The following is a 17,669-nucleotide window of genomic DNA, read 5'->3' on the forward strand; positions in this document are numbered from 1 at the left end:
AGCACATGTGCAAGCATGTATGTATAGAGTCTTGTGCATATGTAGTATATAAATACACATATTTGATAAGCATCCTTCTAAGTAATACCCGCATAAGTTGGTGTGTATGTACATATTTGAGTTATGCCTATTGAAAGTGGATAAGTATTTAATAATGATAGATCGATATTCCGAATATTTCTCTAAGGCAGAGCGTTCTCTCATAATAACAGTTGGAATATGATGGTTTTCCGAGAAACATAATAAAGAATTATATTTACAATGTATTGAATTGTTATTCGCTTTTTGTATTTTTTGTTTTATTTCAATAATTTAAGTCAATTAAAAATGTACATATACAATAATATACGTATACTTTTTATAACACAAGTATACACAAAACTTCATAAATAATAAAAATATGTTCATGAAACGCATTACAAATACCACGCACATATTCAAATATGCTTTTTAAATTGTACGCAGATTACAACTGGCCACAAAAATGTGAACGGCCAGCGGAATCTAGTAAAAAATGCGCGCACATTCTAAAAAACTCGTGTTCATTTCAGTTTTAGCTAGAGCATAATACATATGTAATAGTATTGTAATATTATTTCATACATTGACGTTTACACTTATTGTTCTGTCGACGTTTTATCTAGATTAATCTGTATTCAGATATTTCCTGTTTCTTTCAACTACATTCATTTGCATTCTACTGTGGGTAAGTTCTTTCATCTTATTTATGTTTTCTTTCTTTTTTTTTTTAGTTTTTACGGTTACTTTGTTTTATTTGTTGGTAGGTTGGATTTCCTTTGCTCAATACAAATTTAATGCCTAATACATAAGTTGCCACACCTTGGTGTGAGCAATTGCTCATAACAAATTCTAATACATATTATAATTTCTTCAACGACTGTATTTTGTATTTTACTTTAAACGCAATCTGCATTATATACTTTAAATGTATTTTCTCGGTATCTAAATATTCTCAACGTCTGTAGATGACATTAATTTAACCACTGCCCGCCCTGCTCGTCATCAGATAATTCGACCATTTATGAGTTAGTTACTTCCACATAGTTCGCCGGATACAAGCCTACTCGGCCATTCATGCGACCTTTGCACCAGCCTTGTTCATCCTCATCCTCTAGTTTCTCAAAGACATCACCTGATGAAATAGACATTAATGATTAGAAGGGGGAAAATGAGATATATGCTATATGAGTGTGATCGATGCTTACCTTGCTTGAATGTTAGCTCGTCGCTTTCAGCGCCGTCATAGTCATATAAGGCCTTCACTGGCACACCCGGCTCCCCGTTGTCGACCAGCACATTGTCAGCCTCATCCCACTCCTCCTCCTCGTCGAATGGGTTTGAGTCGACTTTGCCGTTGCCATTACTGTGTGTGCATGCAAATTGAAATCAATTAGTTCAATGAAAATGAGCGACAAATCCAAATAGCAGCAAGCAGCCACAGCTGTGACCACTGAAGTGTACTATCCCAAACAATTCAAATTCAGAAACAGTTTCCAACTTACGTTACGCTCGAATTGCGATTTGAAGCCGCCGCCGCCGCTGACGCTGCCGTTGCTGCTGACGTCGCAGCGCCAGCCGCCGATGTTGTGGACACCGTTGATTTAGTTTCGACTGTTGAGGCAGAGGTTTGATTTAATGCTTGTTCCTGCTGGCTGCTCTTGCCGCTCGCCGCTTTGCTGTTAACGCTCGCGTTCTTCTTTAGACTATTTGTAGAAGGGTACTCCTGTGCGGTAAATAAATGAAGACATTAATAAGACAATTATGCATTTAATTAGAGATGCCGCGTGACATACATGCACATCCTCAGCGACGGGTCGTTGATTGATGAGCGTTATGGCCGCTGCAGGCAGAGCCTCTTTCGATTTGTTGCCCTTGGCTATATCACGGAACTCCTCCGTATATTCCTGCAAACACAAATTGATTTACAATGAATTCGTTAGAATTACATCTAAACACTTACCACAAATGCAGGCCAGTTCATGGCCATATTGATACCATGGTTATTTGACCACCATTTCAAGTCCTTTTGTTGGTCCGCATTGTTGATTGTATGATAGAACTCCTCATAGATTTGGGATAGGCTGCAATAAAAGAGATGGTAAATAGTATGGATTTCAGAAGAGCCAAAATTACCTTTGAAACTTACTTTTGCACTTTGGTTGGATCGAGACACTCATGCACATTAAATAGCACTTCTTTGAAGAACTGCAGACGTGTCCTCTCCATGTTTTGGCACTTCTCAAATACGGATGTCATATCCTCAATGTAAACGGAATTATATTTGGTTATTTCGCCAATGGCCTGCTCATATTTCTCGCGGCACTTTTGAACTTGATCTTTGGTCTTTTGCACGCGATCGTGCATCTTTTTCACCTGCGAAAATAATACGCAATAAAGCAAAGCCATACAACTGCCGATACTGTCTAACGGTTATAGTATAGAACTAACCTGATCTGGTGACAGCGAGCTGTCCGCATTGGCGTTGCGCTCTTGATTGGTGGCGCTACGTTCCGTTTTGCATGCTGCGTGATAATCTGCTTTGGCCTTCTCCACTTTGGCCAGCAGTTTGGCCCAGGGCTTCTGTGCCTTTTTGAACAGATCATCCATGTCTTTGCGTTCCTTGATCTGCATGAGTGTGTGATGGAAGTTATCCTTTTGCCAAGTCTTAATCTGACTATTGACATCATTGCACAGATTATCCTTGATCTTCATGTGTACATCTGACAATCGCTCCGCTTCGGTTAATACACCCTTCCAAGCTGCCTCCGTTGTGCCATATTCTGGTCCTAGAATCGAATCGAAACAAAAATCGAATTTAATTGATTATCAAAACTCGTCACATATTCTTTGGTGGTAATGATGTGTAATTTTTAAACGATTTTCGAGAGTTTCTGTCTTGTTGCTGATGTCATCAACGACAGGCGTTCTTATCTAATCACCTGGAAGTCTGTTGCTAATGTGTGCATGTGTGTGGGGCGTGTATGGGGAGTGAGTGGGTACGGCAGAGCTTAGGCATGTTTACGGAATGCTAACAACAACTGAAAAAAACCGTAATAAAGTTTATACGATGCCCACTTAATAATTGCAAATTGGGAATGCACGAAACTCGTTTGACCATTTTGACTAACGGCCACTCAACTATTCTCAATTGGCACCCCACACACACACGCGCACACGCATACAGGCGCGCATCGTACAAATTGAGGCGCTTAGCACAAAAATAAACACGTTCTATTTTCCCATCGCATTGATTTTTGAAACCATTTCGAGTGACGCTTTGGTGCCGGTTTACTATGCTACTCTTTCAATTGGCTGAGTAGGTGTGCCGGTCGAGGGGAAGAGACCTGAGCGGTGGCCCGTTGATAGCTCTGGCTAGACGCAACTAGGCAAATTCCGTACAATATTGTCGCGCGCTCGATGAAGCCGCTTTTTTTTTTTTTTTTTTTGCTATTGCTCTTTGTCGTCGTGCTCACCGTGAAAGTGGGCTGAGAGCAAAGGCGGGCATTACAAAAAGACAAAAACAAAAACATTAGCAATGGCAAAAGCTGGTAGCCAACATTGCTCACAGTGTACTCGATTTCATTTCACAAAGACATCGCGCACACTGGAACTGAAATGAAGACGAAAACGACTTCAATCGGTGTAGTGACATTTGCCAGTTAGGGAAATTCGGCATTCCACACACTAAATGAAGAGCTCTATCAACTGGTTATCAAATTGATTGGCATAACAATAAGAGCATTGTTGAGTTTAATATCGGTATTTTAGGTAAACAATAATTTAACAAATTCGGAACATAAGCGATACAATATGCATAGCTGAGATGATCTTTCAATATTTTTTAACGACTTTATCAGTTTCCAAACAGCCTTAACCTGTCTAACAGTTTGCTTTGAGCGCTCGATGGAATAGTTTTCCAGTTCTAAAACAATTTCGTGTGATTTGGCACCAGAGTGCGAAGCTGCCGATGACAACAGGTATGAGACAGTGCAAAACAAAAACAAAAACAAAAAAAAGGGGGCAACAAAAAGCCCATTAATAGCTTAAGCCACTTATCGCACAACAACAATGCGCAGTGTACACAAAATGTGGCAAAATAAGAACTGAATTCTGTCAGCCCACTGAGCAGAGACGCTGGCAACGGGTCATCACTGTAGTTGTTGTTGTCGCTCCATTGGTCCGCTGAGCAGGCGTGAATGAATGTGTAAACAAATAACACGGTTATATGCATACAGTTACATATTCAAGTAGAGTACGTAGTATTTAATGTTTCTTTATAACTCCTTTCCTCCTACTTTACATACATACATTATTCAGTATCTGTCGCCGTCGTTGTTATGTGACACAATAATAATTTCCTTTGCAAATCGCGTCAAACGAAAGCAAGACTTCAGCTATGTATATGTATAAATGCTTAGAAAACGAATCACTACTACTTATATTTATTCCAAATTTCTAATCTGTTATTGATATGCAGAGTATTGGGCAGTCGCTCACAAATTATTAACTCGTTTCGCTTACCTTTCTCAATGAGTTCACCCCACTTCTTTGACCAGGCGCGCAAGCTTTTGGCATATCCCTTCTCAATATCGGCACGCTCCTGTATCAGTTGCTGTAGGTCATTGCAGAGTCTGTGCGGGCAGATGAGAGAGGGAGAGAGCAAGACACACACAGAGAGAGTGAGCGAGAGCGACAATATAAATAACTGGTTTTCCAGTTTGTTATTGCTGGCAATGACCCTAACAGTGTTTACGAATTGTATTTTCATACTCACTTGTAGCTGTCTTCGATGCGTTTGGTGGTTCGTTTGTAATTGCCGGGCTCCCAGAAGGAATCACTTCCAGCCTGCAGAAGCTGTTCATCGCTGTGGTGGGACATTTCCTAAAAAAAAAATTACAATTAAACAAGTAACAATTTGGAGCTTAGCCAACGACCAACTGATTCCGTATTGGATTTATCCGACTACTTTTAATGGCAAGGCAACACACCGATTCTTCAAGCAGCAATAAATCGACTATTCGTACTACAATAAACGATCACTGTGCTTGCCTCTCGGGCAAGTAAATATATACATACATATGTAATTCGCATGATGAGACACAACTACTCAAAAGCAATATATACTCAATTATATGAGTTTCATTTAACTTACGTAGTGAAATCATTCAAAATTACACGATTTAACAAAAATACAAATTGCGCATCATCATTAAGCAATTAAAAAGGAATTCTTATACTCGTTTTATCACAGCATGTATAAATCAATAAAACGTGAGTGTAAAAGCCTAAGAATATGTGTGTTTTCTATTCTTAATGGAACCTACGAATAACATCATCAACAGGTTATGATTAAGCATGGTATTTGGACATGTAAACAGGTAAGACATCAATCTATTTTTATATTTATTAAAATAAACAAACCATTTTACTGCTAGACAGAAACTCAATTGAGTTTTGATTTAAAAGGCCAACCAATTGTCAAACTAATTGGCGCCGTTTACGGTTTCGATCCTCTTATGTACGCACCCAATGCGATTACACACATACATAGGTATGTTTATATACACACTCTTTAATATACACAGCATATATTTATATACTATATTGATAACAGTACTTCAGTAATGTATGTGAGGTGGAAATCGGGAACACTTTTATTAGATATCTCTTATTAGATATCTCTCATATCAAAACTTTGTACGATTGATTTGGTAAACGCACAATGAATAGTATCGACTAAGGGACACCCTATCCACAGTTCCACAATATCTAATTCATATAAACAAGAAATCAAACGTATAAACAAACTTAGTAGCGCCTATTAATTTAAATTGAAACTGCATGGGGCTCTTCCAAGAAACATCAAGATTAGGTCGACTGCTGATATTGCGCAAGTATTTAAATATATTATTGATTACATCAGCATGTACATATATATGCCTTTATTTCCCCTGTCTATGACATATTTCCGCAAAGCAATCAGACCCTTATATGCTTCTCCTCACAGGGTGTAGCAAAATCGTCAGCTGTTTGTAAACAATGCAAAGGTTGCCTGTCAAACACTCACGCATACACACATAGGCAGGTATACACATCCATGCCCGCATACACACACACACACATATGCAGATAGAGACACACGTTATCAATGGAGCCGCATGCAGACATTCGGTCACTGACTGCCGGCGTTTGGCCGGGCTCCAAGCAAAAGAGTGAGAAAGAGCCTTCCGTTTGGGAATAGGCTGCGCCCCATCCACTTTCCGAGACGAGTGACAAGCGATTGTGGAGCGGACGAACTGGCAGCTGAGCTGAGCTGAGCTTCGCTTTTGACATCGTCATCAGCCAGCGTCAACGCTCTGCGCCGTATTGCTTGCGGTGTTTTATTTCCATTGGGTGTTGTGTTCGCTGTGTGCTGTTATAAATTTAGCTGCATGCAGTCATAACTACTTATTTAGCATTGTACACGTTATGCGACTTTGATTTCTCGTAGTCAAGTTGTTTATTAATTTGATTATTGTTGTTGCAGCAGATGTCGTCGGAGCTGCTGCTGCTGCTGCTGCTATTGCTGTTTTTCTTGTTGTCATCGTGGCGGTCACCGACGCCGTAGCATTGAAGTAGAAATTTTTAACAGAAAGTTAACAAACAGGTTGACGCATACTTCGCATATTTGTCGAGATAGATAAGCAGTCGCACACAGAGAGATACAAACACAGCCAAACACATATACGCACACACATACATACACACTCACTTAAGGAGCTGTAGTCTAAAAAAGATAAGCAGCGCGCACAAGGCCCAAACTCGTTTATCTTTGGCCAAGATTGAACAATTTTACGAATTAATAACAAATATTTGCACCCGTATCCAGCTGCTTAGCTTATATAAGTTCGAATTCTAGAGAACTTAATATTTTGTTTAATAGTTAATGGGCGCCATTCACACACACGCACGCACACTTGCTCACTCAAATTGTTTCCTTTTTTTTGCACTAATTTAGCGACTGAAGCGCAGCGAAGAAGAACACTTCATACACACCAGCAGGCACCCATACATATACACATACACACGTATACAACATTCCGCTACACAATCCCGCACTGTTGTCCGCACCCAAAACGTAAACGCGTTCACACGAAATGTTCTATCCAATGTTCTTATTGCTGTTGTTGCTGCATTTGTCTTGCCACACGAATTAATTGAAATCTTTAGATATTTGGCATATTGTGGCACTCGACTAATATTTGCATTTGATGCCGTGTCGATTCAATTGAACATACCAAAAAACAAAATAGCCGTAAAAAGCACTACAACTTGCGTGTGTGTCTGAAATCGCCAACTAAAAAAAACTAGCAGGGCTGGCAAGTAACAACTAGACTTTGTGCCAGCGAGGGCTACAAAATACGACTGGTTCGCTGTGACAATTTTTCAGTTCCAATGCTGTAATGACACACACTTAGTTGCAATGTGTAAATGTCAAGTGAATTTGTCTTACAATTAACGAAATTAAATGAAAAGATTAATTTAAAAAAACATTGGAATGATTTTATGTACATTTGAACACATGGAAAACCCAATTTCTCGAGCATATTTGTGTATGTTTGTGTTCCATACTCTGTTCTGTTAGTTAACAGTTGAAAGTAAGGCTAGGATAGCAGAATGCACCGTTATTTTGCTGATTTGCCAAAACGCTCTCATTTCAAAGATAATTCAAAAGCTCCTAAATACCAATTTACTTACTTTGGGTTCAATAAACGTCAGAGCTGAGTGCAACCAATTGGCCAATATGACACGCACATGGATGTTGATACTGTTGTCCATTATTAATAACCAATTTAACATGTGTGTTAAAACTAAAGTTTTTATTTGACAGATTTCTCATAGTGACTCCTCTCGCGCTACATACGAGAGCATAAATTCAATTTTCTTAATCAGTTGTGAAAGTTTGGTTCGATTCAGTTCGACACTTCCACTGGCTAGTGCGAACAGCTTTTGGAATTCGGCCTCCTCTGAATGTTTTCGTTTGCTCAGCGCTTTGCTCTGCTGTAGCAGGTGGAGGACATCGCTTAAAGCTGCCAGTTTATGTTGAGTTGTGGACATAAGTTGACGGGCATCCTCTTGCAATTGCTCACGGCTCTCCACGAGAAAATTTGTACCTGCGCCTGCGCTGCCAACTGCAGCGGCGCCGGCGGGTCCATTGCCTGTGGTACAGGCCTCCATTTGCACGGATACAATGGCGTCTTCAGCATCCTCAAAGTTGGTGCCATACTTCAATGTTGCACTGAGATTCACCAAATGCGCAACAGCTTCACTGGCATTGGTACGCTGCTCACCGCCAAAAAATCGGGCCACGCAAGCATAGGCGCTCAAAATGTTCCAGAGATTGTAGTGCAGGCAGGGCGAAGGCGTCTTCTTGCACAAGCTTGTGAAGATGGGAATGTCCTTCTGTATTTCAGGCATGTCAATTTTATCATCTGTTGCTGCAGGAAGGACAACAATCTTGGAGTTCTTGGGCTTGCACCACCATGGCTTATAATCGGGCATTAGTTTCATTATTTCACCACTTGCAATTAGTTTCTGGAATTCCTGTTGCTCTTCAGCTGTGAGTCGACTCCAAACCTCATCGGCATCATTTATGTCGATTCCCTTTAGACGTGTAGCCATATCTACAATTTCATCCACTTCCTCGGCATACGGATTCTCTATGTCATCCGCATCTCCCTCGACCTCATCGCCACTTTGTTGTGGTTCTGCGTCGTCGTCATCCGAGTCTAATGGATTGTCTAAGCCATCTGCATCAAAATCCTCTGGTTTGAAGCCGGCATCTGATTCGCGCATTCGCTTCAGAATATCAAATATTTTACGCATATCTTTTTGACTTTCGGGCGTTGTGGTTGCACTGGCCAATTCGTCCTGGATGCATGCTTTGTAAAATTCTTCGGAGCATTTGAGATGCTCTTTTGATTTGTAGCAAGCGACGCTGCAGTAAATCGCATTGCACTTGGGGCAAGTATATTTGAAGGGTACCTCATGGCAACTGAAGGAAAATATATTATTAATACAGTTTAATAATTTTATTCTTAGATACATACAAGTGGCATTTGTCCGAACATTCAGACATCGTGTCTAAAAAACTATCCGCCTTGCTACCAAAACAATCCAGCCGTTAATCATATGTTGTTTCGTGCTGCCAGACTAGGCGCAATGTTGTCGCCTTACTTTGAATGGCAAATGTGAGCTACATGAAATATTAACACCCAAGCAAACCTTAATATTCACGCTTACCATCTTTAAAAACCCGTAATTAATGATGAAAAATTATTCAACAATATTTTATTCAAACATTACATTAAAAAACAAATTATTTGTTTCGTACGTATTCTTTGATAAGGTATTAAAAACTAAGACTCTCTGGCAGCTCTATAGAATAAACTCAAAGAGTGAATCAGGCCTATACTACGGCAACGCCATGCACTGACAGCTGCAAATCAAACTATGTTATAAAAACAGAACGTGTTCCGTTTTCAAGCGAGATCAACGTCGTGCTCGTTTTCGTGGTCGTGCCGAGAGTTTCCAGTTAGTGGTACGAAATGTCAACAACAAGCGCAATTAACGGTAATCATTACGAGCAATTGCATCAAGGACGCACTAACATGTACAAGTCCAAGGTGGATGTTGTCCTAGGCGCCCAATGGGGCGATGAGGGCAAAGGCAAGGTGGTAGACATGCTAGCCTCGGAGGTGGACATTGTTTGCAGGTGTCAGGTAAGCATATGCGGAACATATCAAGCCCATTTATTGTTGTGAAAAATAAAAAGTGAAGAAAAAATGAAATCAACTGATATCAGCCAATTACACAGTTATCCTTGTGTCAAGGACATGCGCCAGGTTCGTTGACGCCGACGCCAACGCCAATGTGAGCGCCGAAACTGTCATATAAAGAAATAAATCGCTGCCTCCTTTGCAGTCAGCATTTGTAACAGCATCTGAACGTTTCACAAGTATATACCTATTTTCTGCGGAATAAGCTATTATAGAAACTGTGACTGGCGGGCGACCGCATGTTTCGCTTTTTCATTTGTGTACATACATATGCACAGATGTATGTATATATGTATCAATCGTGACAGCGGCGGGTGTGTGTGTGTATCTGTATGCTTGTATTTCATATGAGTGTATGTGTATGTATAGTCAGTCAGTCTGCGAACGGCTGCTACCTCAGCGAAATTCGTCACTCGTTCTCTCTCCTGACGATAGTTGTTTCCGCTGTTCTATAGCGTTCGATGTTATGTACACTTATATACACAAACACGTATATGTGTATATGTAGCTATATGTACAAATACATACATATGTATATCTGCATAAATATTTATATATATTTATATATATATATATCTGTACATACATTTATATAATGTGCACACACTGCAAAACCCATATACACACAACTCACTCATGTACATAAGTAAACATTACCTACTCAGCAAAATGCTAGGTTTTACATAATCACCACTATGAATGTCCCGAGCGCAATATTTAAAAATTACAGTCAAAATTATGTACCTGCATTGTCAACATATACGGTACCTTCAGTCAGGTATTGCATTTGAATCATCAATTTATGTAATGTATTACACTCGTATCATATAAAGCCTATTTCAAAAGTTTAATTGATATTGCGTGTCGCTGTTTCGCTGACCCGGTGCTACCAACTTGTTGAATTCTGTTCTAGATCGTCAGTTCAATGAACAGAACCGCTGTAGTTCCCTTTAGCCGCACACAATATTATTTCCATTTTGCTTTACATATACAGTGTTTGTTATCAATATAGCAGTGGATTGTTATGTAATGCATTTGTTCTCATTTAAACTGATTTTTTCCTATTATCTGAGTCACACAGCACACGCCTCCATTTTCCATATATGTACATACATACATATGTACATATTGCGCAGCGAGAGTATCTTGAATATGCGTTCATCCATTTTGCACTATGTATTCGTTATAATCTTATCAATGGCTGAGTGCTTAAGTGATCCACACTATATACATACATATGTATGTACACATTTACATACACATATGTATGTATATTTACTGTGATTATTTTATTGTGATTCAATTTTTAATTTTGTGACGAAATTGTAATTCCAGAATATCTTGGGTACTTTTTAAATACATACATGCAAAACACAAAGATTCACACACACACACACACGCATGTTTAGAATGTATAAGATTAGCACATGACTGAAAATTGTACAGTTGCCAAGAAAACAAATAACAGTTTTGCTTTTCTTTATCACAGTTTTGATACACATTTCGTTGTTATACATATCATGTATGTATACAGTGAAAGTGCTATAATGCTATCTGTATATCTCCGATGTTTTCAAAAGATCTCAGCAGCGCATCCTTAACGTGCTCATTGAAACTTAAAGATAGTTCTCACTTGATGGGTATTCAGCTCCAGTTTGCGCTACATCTACAAAAACACCCGTTTAGTATAATGTTGAGCGAGCATTGTAGATATTTTGTCACTAGCTATTCGACGTCTATTTATTTGTCATTTAATACCTGCTGTTCGGAAATATTTATTTATTTATCACACAAGTTTTAATCAACAAAAACAAACATGCTAATTTTTTTGTATATAAACAGACAGCTACGATGTATGCCATAGTGTACGTATGTATGTGTGTACCTGCCTGTTTATAGTACACGCTTACGTATGTTATCTGTTTTCTCATTCTCTAATTTACTCATTTTGCTTTTCTTCTCACTCTCTTTTCTCTGTCTCTCTCTCTAGGGCGGCAATAATGCTGGACACACTGTGGTTGCAAATGGCACCGAATTCGATTTTCATCTGCTGCCCAGCGGCGTCGTCAACGAGAAATGCATTTCGGTCATCGGTAAGTGGTAGAAGGGTAGCCTGGGAGCCTGATATGGCCTGGATGGAAATCAAGATTTCAAGATTGACACCCTATGGGTATAAGCAAGATCCTAACTATCTGCTGTTGACACTCTCAAGTAAAAGAAAGCAAGAAATATTTTTCAAAATGAATATATTTAAATGAAAGTAAGCACCTTTTTCCTTTGTTTTCATTTCTAGCGCTTACAGTTTATTTTTCTTATTTTGAATTTAAGCGAAACACACACACACACACACACACACATAAACATGCAAACACACACATACACACATAAGCATTTAGAAAACTTTATATCTATATACTTTATACCTATACTATATGTTATACATATAGTGAATTGTTTTTATTGTTTTGTTTTTAGCTAGCTTGCCGTCGTTCGTTCTATAGCGAATTTGAGCGTTTATAAACGTAAATGTACACACATATGTACTATATATATATTTGATAAATATACAACTAGTATGTATTGTGTAGATGTTTATATATGTATGTATGTATATATGTATATGTATATAAGAATTTTTCTTGGCAAAACCAAATGAAACATTGACATTGGCTTTTGCGGTCAATTGGTCTTGCGTTTGGCTTTGACAACTGGCCTGCATTAAAGGCTATTTTATCTATTTTAGTTTTCACTATCTAGGCCTTTGCAATGTTCTTCAATTAACTGCCTCGAATCCCGCCGTCTAGCAAGTTGACGACAATCGTCGTTGACGTAGTCCACTGCTGCTTGCTGCAACAGCAAAGTTGGTGCCGTAAGGGCCACGATTCCTTCAACCTGTTTACTTTCTACAGTTAGTTAGCTTCTGTGTTTAACTTGTTTCTTCCTTAAAGTTTAATCGATATGCCAGCCTTCCGCTGCTTGTCACAGCCCAGGGAAAACAAATGTAGCCTGTCATCGGCTGTCACACGACTAAATTATGAGATAATCTCACCACTACACTTGAATGCAAGCCCCCCCTGCGTGCATGTATTGGTGAGCTGTGGCAACACATATATCTAACTCAGGGTTGTATACTATATACGCCTAATTATTCGAGACGAGCAATTAACTTATTATTCGCGACTCGATCATACAATAAAAACAAATTAATGTGCGAAAGCATTTCACAGTTCAAGTCACATGGCGTTCATCGCGTGTCTCAGCTTTACGAGCTTGGATTCGTTTAGCAACAGGCAACACATTTTATTAAAGCTATACGCAATTTGAATTTCTGTAAGCTGCCCCACTCGCAGCAGAGACCTCGATTTCACGAAAAGCCGAGTCAGCTATCAGAAAACTTGCGAATCCATGCACGTGTTTTTATTGCCAGTTATAATATTTGATGTTTGGCCTGGCTTACTAGCTTGGCTCGTTTGGAATTTGATAAGATAGCGCTGGGCGATTACAAAATAATTTCATATACATTGAATATTGTTGTGTATTTTCAGCATTTTCTTCTCTTATTTTCAGTTATATTGTTTAGAGTAGTATTTTTTGTTCAAAATTTGTTTTTATTTTCTTAGAATTGTTTGTGCTCGTCAAAAAATTGAAATAGCTAAGACCGTTTTATAAATGAAGTAAAATAATAAATATTGTACTTCAAATCATTTAAAATGTTACCCGAGAGATATTTTTAAAACAACACTTAATCGGTTACTTATATTTAATCGGTTACTTGCAGGCAACGGTGTCGTCATTCATTTACCTTCGCTGTTCGATGAGGTGCTGAAGAATGAAGCCAAGGGATTGCAGCAGTTGGAGAACCGTTTGATCATTTCGGATCGGGCGCATCTGGTGTTTGACTTCCATCAGCAAGTAGATGGTATGCAGGAAGCTGAAAAGGGTGGCAAATCCTTGGGTACCACCAAAAAGGGAATCGGCCCGGCATACTCAAGCAAAGCCACCCGTAATGGCATTCGCGTGGGCGAGCTGCTGGGTGACTTTAACTTGTTCAGCGAGAAGTGAGTGGCTGCATTTATATTGCTCATAGCTTAGTTCATAACTAACATCAATGATTAATACAGATTCAAATCAATTGTGAACACACATTTGCGATTGTTCCCATCGATTAAGGTTGATGTGGAGGCCGAGCTGGCGAGGTACAAGGACTACGCGGATAAGGTGAGGCCATATGTCAAGGACACAATTTGTTTCTTGCACACTGCACTGCGCAATGGCAAGACGATTCTGGTGGAGGGCGCTAATGCAGCCATGCTGGACATTGATTTTGGCACGTATCCCTATGTGACCAGCAGCAATTGCAGCATTGGCGGTGTGCTGACCGGTCTGGGTTTGCCACCACAAACAATTGGCGAGGTCATTGGCGTTGTCAAGGCATACACGACGCGTGTGGGCGATGGTCCGTTCCCAACGGAACAATTGAATGTAAGCGAATGCCTGGTCAGCGTGTAAAGGTGCAACTTATAAATATTATTCACTATGCAGGACATTGGAGATCTACTGCAGACGCGAGGTTTTGAAATTGGTGTGACAACGAAGCGAAAGCGCCGTTGCGGCTGGCTGGATATCCCACTGCTCAAATACACGTCACTGGTTAATGGATACACTTGCATTTGCATAACGAAGCTGGATATTCTCGATACATTGCCCGAAATCAAGGTGGGTGTGAGCTATAAGCGCAGCAATGGAGAGAAACTGGATCATTTCCCCGGCACCATCAGCGAGCTGAGCGATATTGAGGTGGACTACGCAGTATTGCCCGGCTGGCAAACGTCCACTGAGCACATACGCAACTTCAAGGAGTTGCCCGAGAATGCACAAAACTACGTACGCTTCTTGGAGAGCCAACTGAGTGTGCCAGTTCGCTGGGTGGGAGTTGGTAAAGGCCGTGAATCTATAATTAATGTACATTAGTTAGCCATACATACTATGAATATGCGTATATGAGAGGGAAACGCTTTAAAATCCATTTAACCCACTAACCAGAGATGTACCTAATTGTGAGTACACTCTGGGCGTTTATCTACAAACTTATCCGTAAAATAATATCTATACGACACTAATTTGGACACAAACTTTTAGCGTTCTTAAGTTTTATTTTGTAACTTAATGGACAACATATGCTTTTTATTTGACGATTTACCAAACAAAAATCGCACAGGCTTACATTTTCGTTTTTGTTGAGACGTACTTAGCTTTTAAGATCGTCAAGTAAAATTTTAATTTTGATATGCATAAAGAATAACAGATATTTTTATTGTACAAAAACTAATTAACGTTGATTTAATATTTAAATACAACATTGTGCTTTGACTTGTATAATTATAATTGTACTTTATATGAAGATCTTTGGTTATTGGTCCCGCTTCAGTCGCAAATTAGTTGAGAATGCGCAATAAAAATAATATAAAATAGTCGAAATATTGGAGTTTGATTTGATTTGAATGAACGATTTCGTTGTGAATGGTATGTATAGCGCGTATTTTATTTGTGCTGCCACATATTAATTTGACTGAGTGGCAACGCTGAACAAAGCTGATGTGCGTTCCGTCGTGAGTGTCACTCTTCCCATTTCGTTTTCAACCAGCAAGTTAACTGGTTCAGCGCTGCTCAAAATAAAAAGATTTGATTATCTCGACCAGATAAATTGCTAATAATGGTAAATATTAAATCAATAATATTCATGTAGTATGGAATTGTGTATCATTGCGTTTTTAGCAATGCTTTTCTGATTAAAATCCATACACGTGTTGTGACTCCGTATGCAACATAACCTCAACATAATACATGCTTCCTCACTTGTAGGCTGCTGCTCCTAAGGATATTGAGAAGCCCCATGGCGGCGATTCTACTTCTGTGCACCGCATTCGTATCACTCTGACCTCGAGGAACGTACGCTCCTTGGAGAACGTGTGCCGCGACTTGATCAACGGTGCTAAGAACCAGAATCTGCGTGTTAAGGTAAGATGAAGAGTGCTTGCCGTGTACGCTGCTAAATCGTAGCTGCATATGCGCATAAATGTACATAGATCTACATACATATGTACACATTCATCTATGCATGTGCGCTTCTGTTTCTTCGCCGCATTTACCTGGAGGCTTCGTGCGCCTGCTTGCCGCTTAGCCTAGTCATTAATAAATGCCAGATTAAATGCATAAATTGGACATTATTTTCACACTGAAACAATTAGTGTAAAGATTTTATATGATTTATGCAACAAACGCAATTCAATGAGAAATATGATTTGTTAATTATAAATATATAATAATTACAGGGCCCAGTGCGCATGCCAACCAAGACCCTACGCATTACCACCCGCAAGACCCCTTGCGGTGAGGGTTCCAAGACCTGGGATCGTTTCCAGGTGAGTTAGAAATTCATCTTTGAATTTTGCTGTTGTGGGCAGATCAGATATCGTGCTTTGGCACACAATCTGCCATTGTACAGTATCATCTGTTTGCCCAGATTAAACGTATTCTCATAGTCCACTTTGCTGGTAACCCACACAATTTGGCTCTCCGAATTCGACAACTCAATTATATTCATAATTTACCTAAGCTTAAAAAATGCATTTAATAATAAATTTATTTTCTTCTCTCACGCATTATAGATGAGAATCCACAAACGCATCATCGATTTGCATTCGCCATCTGAGATCGTGAAGAAGATCACCTCCATCAACATTGAACCCGGAGTAGAGGTTGAGGTTACCATTGCCAATTAAAATCGGCTAACGACCTTTCGCTTACCATTACGAAAAGTTTCGTATTTTAATAAAAAAAGAAAACAAACTTTCCATAAAACTGATTGTGAACTTTATTGCACTTTGCATGCATGTTTTAAATAATTGCTGGAATGTGAAGTATGGGTGTTTCTTGGGCTAATAATAGTCCGGCACTGGTGCACATGCTATTTTCACAAAGTCAGCATAGCGTACGGTGCTATGATTATTAACATTAGCTTCCCTGAAGATATTATCCACCTCACGCACGGACAGACCTTCTCCCCAGTTTTGCAGCAAATTGCGTAGCTGTCTTGCCGATATGGTGCCCTTGTTTTGTGGATCAGCTGCTTTGAATGCGGCAATCACTTCGCCTGGAAGATTCTCCACTGAGGAGTGCTGGTGCATGATATCCAGGAAGTCAGCGAAGCTCATTTTACCATTCTTTTGCTTTAGATACGACACCAATTCTTGAATTGTGGGCGACAAACCCAAAGAGCGCATAATAACCTGTGGATAAACTAGTTCTATAGTGGTTTCCCTTTGGATAAAAAGTGACTAGTATTTACCGTTAACTCGTCTAAGTTGTTAATTTGGCCCGAGCGAGCAAATAGATAAAAGCACTCACGGAATTCTGAGTGAAAAAATAGATAAGATATAGGTATGAGCTCATGCTTGCTAAATGTTTCACATTTACTAATACTAACCATCGATGTCCTGTTCTTTAAAGTAACGAGCCTATGCATGAAAGAAAGTAAATTCAGAAAGTAATTAGCATAAATATTAAAATGGGAAATGGGGACAACCAGTCAAGTGGAAAGTAGTTTCATAATTTTCACATTGTAGTAGTTTATACAGCTTCAATTACATTTGCAAAAATAGCATACATTGACAATTTTTTATATACTTTACCATTTATATTATTGTTAGTTTTAGCAGTTTAAACGAAAAAATAAATAGTAAATAAACTAAAGAAAACTTAAACAGGTTGTGGACAAAGTTTAGAGCGTTGCCACCATGCCAAAAGTGGTCGATAACGAAGTCGATAGCT

At 39.3% G+C, this 17,669-nt stretch overlaps 5 protein-coding genes and 1 long non-coding RNA gene across 9 annotated transcripts; 3 read left to right on the forward strand and 3 right to left on the reverse strand.

The window, feature by feature from the left end:
• Nucleotides 1-910: 910 nt before the first annotated feature.
• Nucleotides 911-7,885, reverse strand: Synd (protein kinase C and casein kinase substrate in neurons protein Synd). Of its 4 annotated transcripts, none has more exons than XM_089257922.1 (10): nt 7,759-7,885; nt 4,796-4,902; nt 4,543-4,652; nt 2,470-2,807; nt 2,168-2,394; nt 1,982-2,102; nt 1,815-1,925; nt 1,524-1,744; nt 1,227-1,384; nt 911-1,153 (listed from the first exon to the last, which is right to left on the reverse strand). In XM_089257922.1, the coding sequence occupies exons 1-10, from the start codon at nt 7,858-7,860 to the stop codon at nt 1,041-1,043; spliced, it is 1,608 nt and encodes a 535-aa protein (XP_089114048.1). In that variant the 5' UTR covers nt 7,861-7,885; the 3' UTR covers nt 911-1,040. The 4 variants fall into 4 exon arrangements, with proteins under 4 accessions (XP_089114048.1, XP_017962363.1, XP_089114041.1 ...); XM_018106874.2 differs by lacking the exon at nt 7,759-7,885 and adding an exon at nt 7,299-7,439; XM_089257915.1 differs by lacking the exon at nt 7,759-7,885 and adding an exon at nt 6,163-6,304.
• Nucleotides 7,862-9,294, reverse strand: LOC108655165 (zinc finger HIT domain-containing protein 2). The gene is made up of 2 exons (XM_018106897.3): nt 9,111-9,294; nt 7,862-9,055 (listed from the first exon to the last, which is right to left on the reverse strand). Exons 1-2 carry the CDS (start codon nt 9,137-9,139, stop codon nt 7,897-7,899), a joined length of 1,188 nt encoding a protein of 395 aa, XP_017962386.1. The 5' UTR covers nt 9,140-9,294; the 3' UTR covers nt 7,862-7,896.
• Nucleotides 9,295-9,483: 189 nt separating this feature from the next.
• On the forward strand, nt 9,484-15,317 carry Adss (adenylosuccinate synthetase). The gene is made up of 5 exons (XM_018106886.3): nt 9,484-9,782; nt 11,830-11,932; nt 13,618-13,897; nt 13,961-14,321; nt 14,382-15,317. The coding sequence occupies exons 1-5, from the start codon at nt 9,609-9,611 to the stop codon at nt 14,808-14,810; spliced, it is 1,347 nt and encodes a 448-aa protein (XP_017962375.1). The 5' UTR covers nt 9,484-9,608; the 3' UTR covers nt 14,811-15,317.
• LOC149092104 (uncharacterized) lies at nt 11,939-13,042 on the forward strand. Its single transcript, XR_016196728.1, has 2 exons — nt 11,939-12,099; nt 12,315-13,042. It is a non-coding gene; the product is annotated as an uncharacterized LOC149092104 (long non-coding RNA).
• A 95-nt stretch (nt 15,318-15,412) lies between the features above and the next one.
• On the forward strand, nt 15,413-16,700 carry RpS20 (ribosomal protein S20). The gene is made up of 4 exons (XM_089259757.1): nt 15,413-15,555; nt 15,702-15,857; nt 16,172-16,261; nt 16,508-16,700. The coding sequence occupies exons 1-4, from the start codon at nt 15,553-15,555 to the stop codon at nt 16,619-16,621; spliced, it is 363 nt and encodes a 120-aa protein (XP_089115883.1). The 5' UTR covers nt 15,413-15,552; the 3' UTR covers nt 16,622-16,700.
• LOC108655263 (calmodulin-like protein 4) lies at nt 16,696-17,667 on the reverse strand. Its single transcript, XM_018107018.3, has 4 exons — nt 17,531-17,667; nt 17,326-17,356; nt 17,188-17,252; nt 16,696-17,128 (listed from the first exon to the last, which is right to left on the reverse strand). The coding sequence occupies exons 1-4, from the start codon at nt 17,531-17,533 to the stop codon at nt 16,778-16,780; spliced, it is 450 nt and encodes a 149-aa protein (XP_017962507.1). The 5' UTR covers nt 17,534-17,667; the 3' UTR covers nt 16,696-16,777.
• Between the last annotated feature and the right edge of the window lie 2 nt (nt 17,668-17,669).

This window comes from Drosophila navojoa, chromosome 2, assembly GCF_054131105.1.
Source record: "Drosophila navojoa isolate 15081-1374.11 chromosome 2, UAZ_NAV_1.0, whole genome shotgun sequence".
NCBI lineage: Eukaryota > Metazoa > Arthropoda > Insecta > Diptera > Drosophilidae > Drosophila > Drosophila navojoa.

Coding starts and splice junctions, on each gene's coding strand:
- Synd (XM_089257922.1), bottom strand. CDS start 7,860: ATGTTAAATTGGTTATTAATAATGGACAACAGTATCAACATCCATGTG. Junction 2,808..4,542: donor GGGTGAACTCATTGAGAAAG/GTAAGCGAAACG, acceptor ATTCGATTCTAG/GACCAGAATATGGCACAACG. Junction 2,395..2,469: donor GCTCGCTGTCACCAGATCAG/GTTAGTTCTATA, acceptor TTATTTTCGCAG/GTGAAAAAGATGCACGATCG.
- LOC108655263 (XM_018107018.3), bottom strand. Junction 17,253..17,325: donor TAAAGAACAGGACATCGATG/GTTAGTATTAGT, acceptor TTTTTCACTCAG/AATTCCGTGAGTGCTTTTAT. Junction 17,129..17,187: donor ACAACTTAGACGAGTTAACG/GTAAATACTAGT, acceptor GTTTATCCACAG/GTTATTATGCGCTCTTTGGG.
- Adss (XM_018106886.3), top strand. CDS start 9,609: ATGTCAACAACAAGCGCAATTAACGGTAATCATTACGAGCAATTGCAT. Junction 13,898..13,960: donor TTTAACTTGTTCAGCGAGAA/GTGAGTGGCTGC, acceptor TGATTAATACAG/ATTCAAATCAATTGTGAACA. Junction 14,322..14,381: donor TCCCAACGGAACAATTGAAT/GTAAGCGAATGC, acceptor TTCACTATGCAG/GACATTGGAGATCTACTGCA.
- RpS20 (XM_089259757.1), top strand. Junction 15,858..16,171: donor ACCAGAATCTGCGTGTTAAG/GTAAGATGAAGA, acceptor TAATAATTACAG/GGCCCAGTGCGCATGCCAAC. Junction 16,262..16,507: donor AGACCTGGGATCGTTTCCAG/GTGAGTTAGAAA, acceptor CACGCATTATAG/ATGAGAATCCACAAACGCAT.
- LOC108655165 (XM_018106897.3), bottom strand. CDS start 9,139: ATGTCTGAATGTTCGGACAAATGCCACTT. Junction 9,056..9,110: donor TGTTCGGACAAATGCCACTT/GTATGTATCTAA, acceptor ATTTTCCTTCAG/TTGCCATGAGGTACCCTTCA.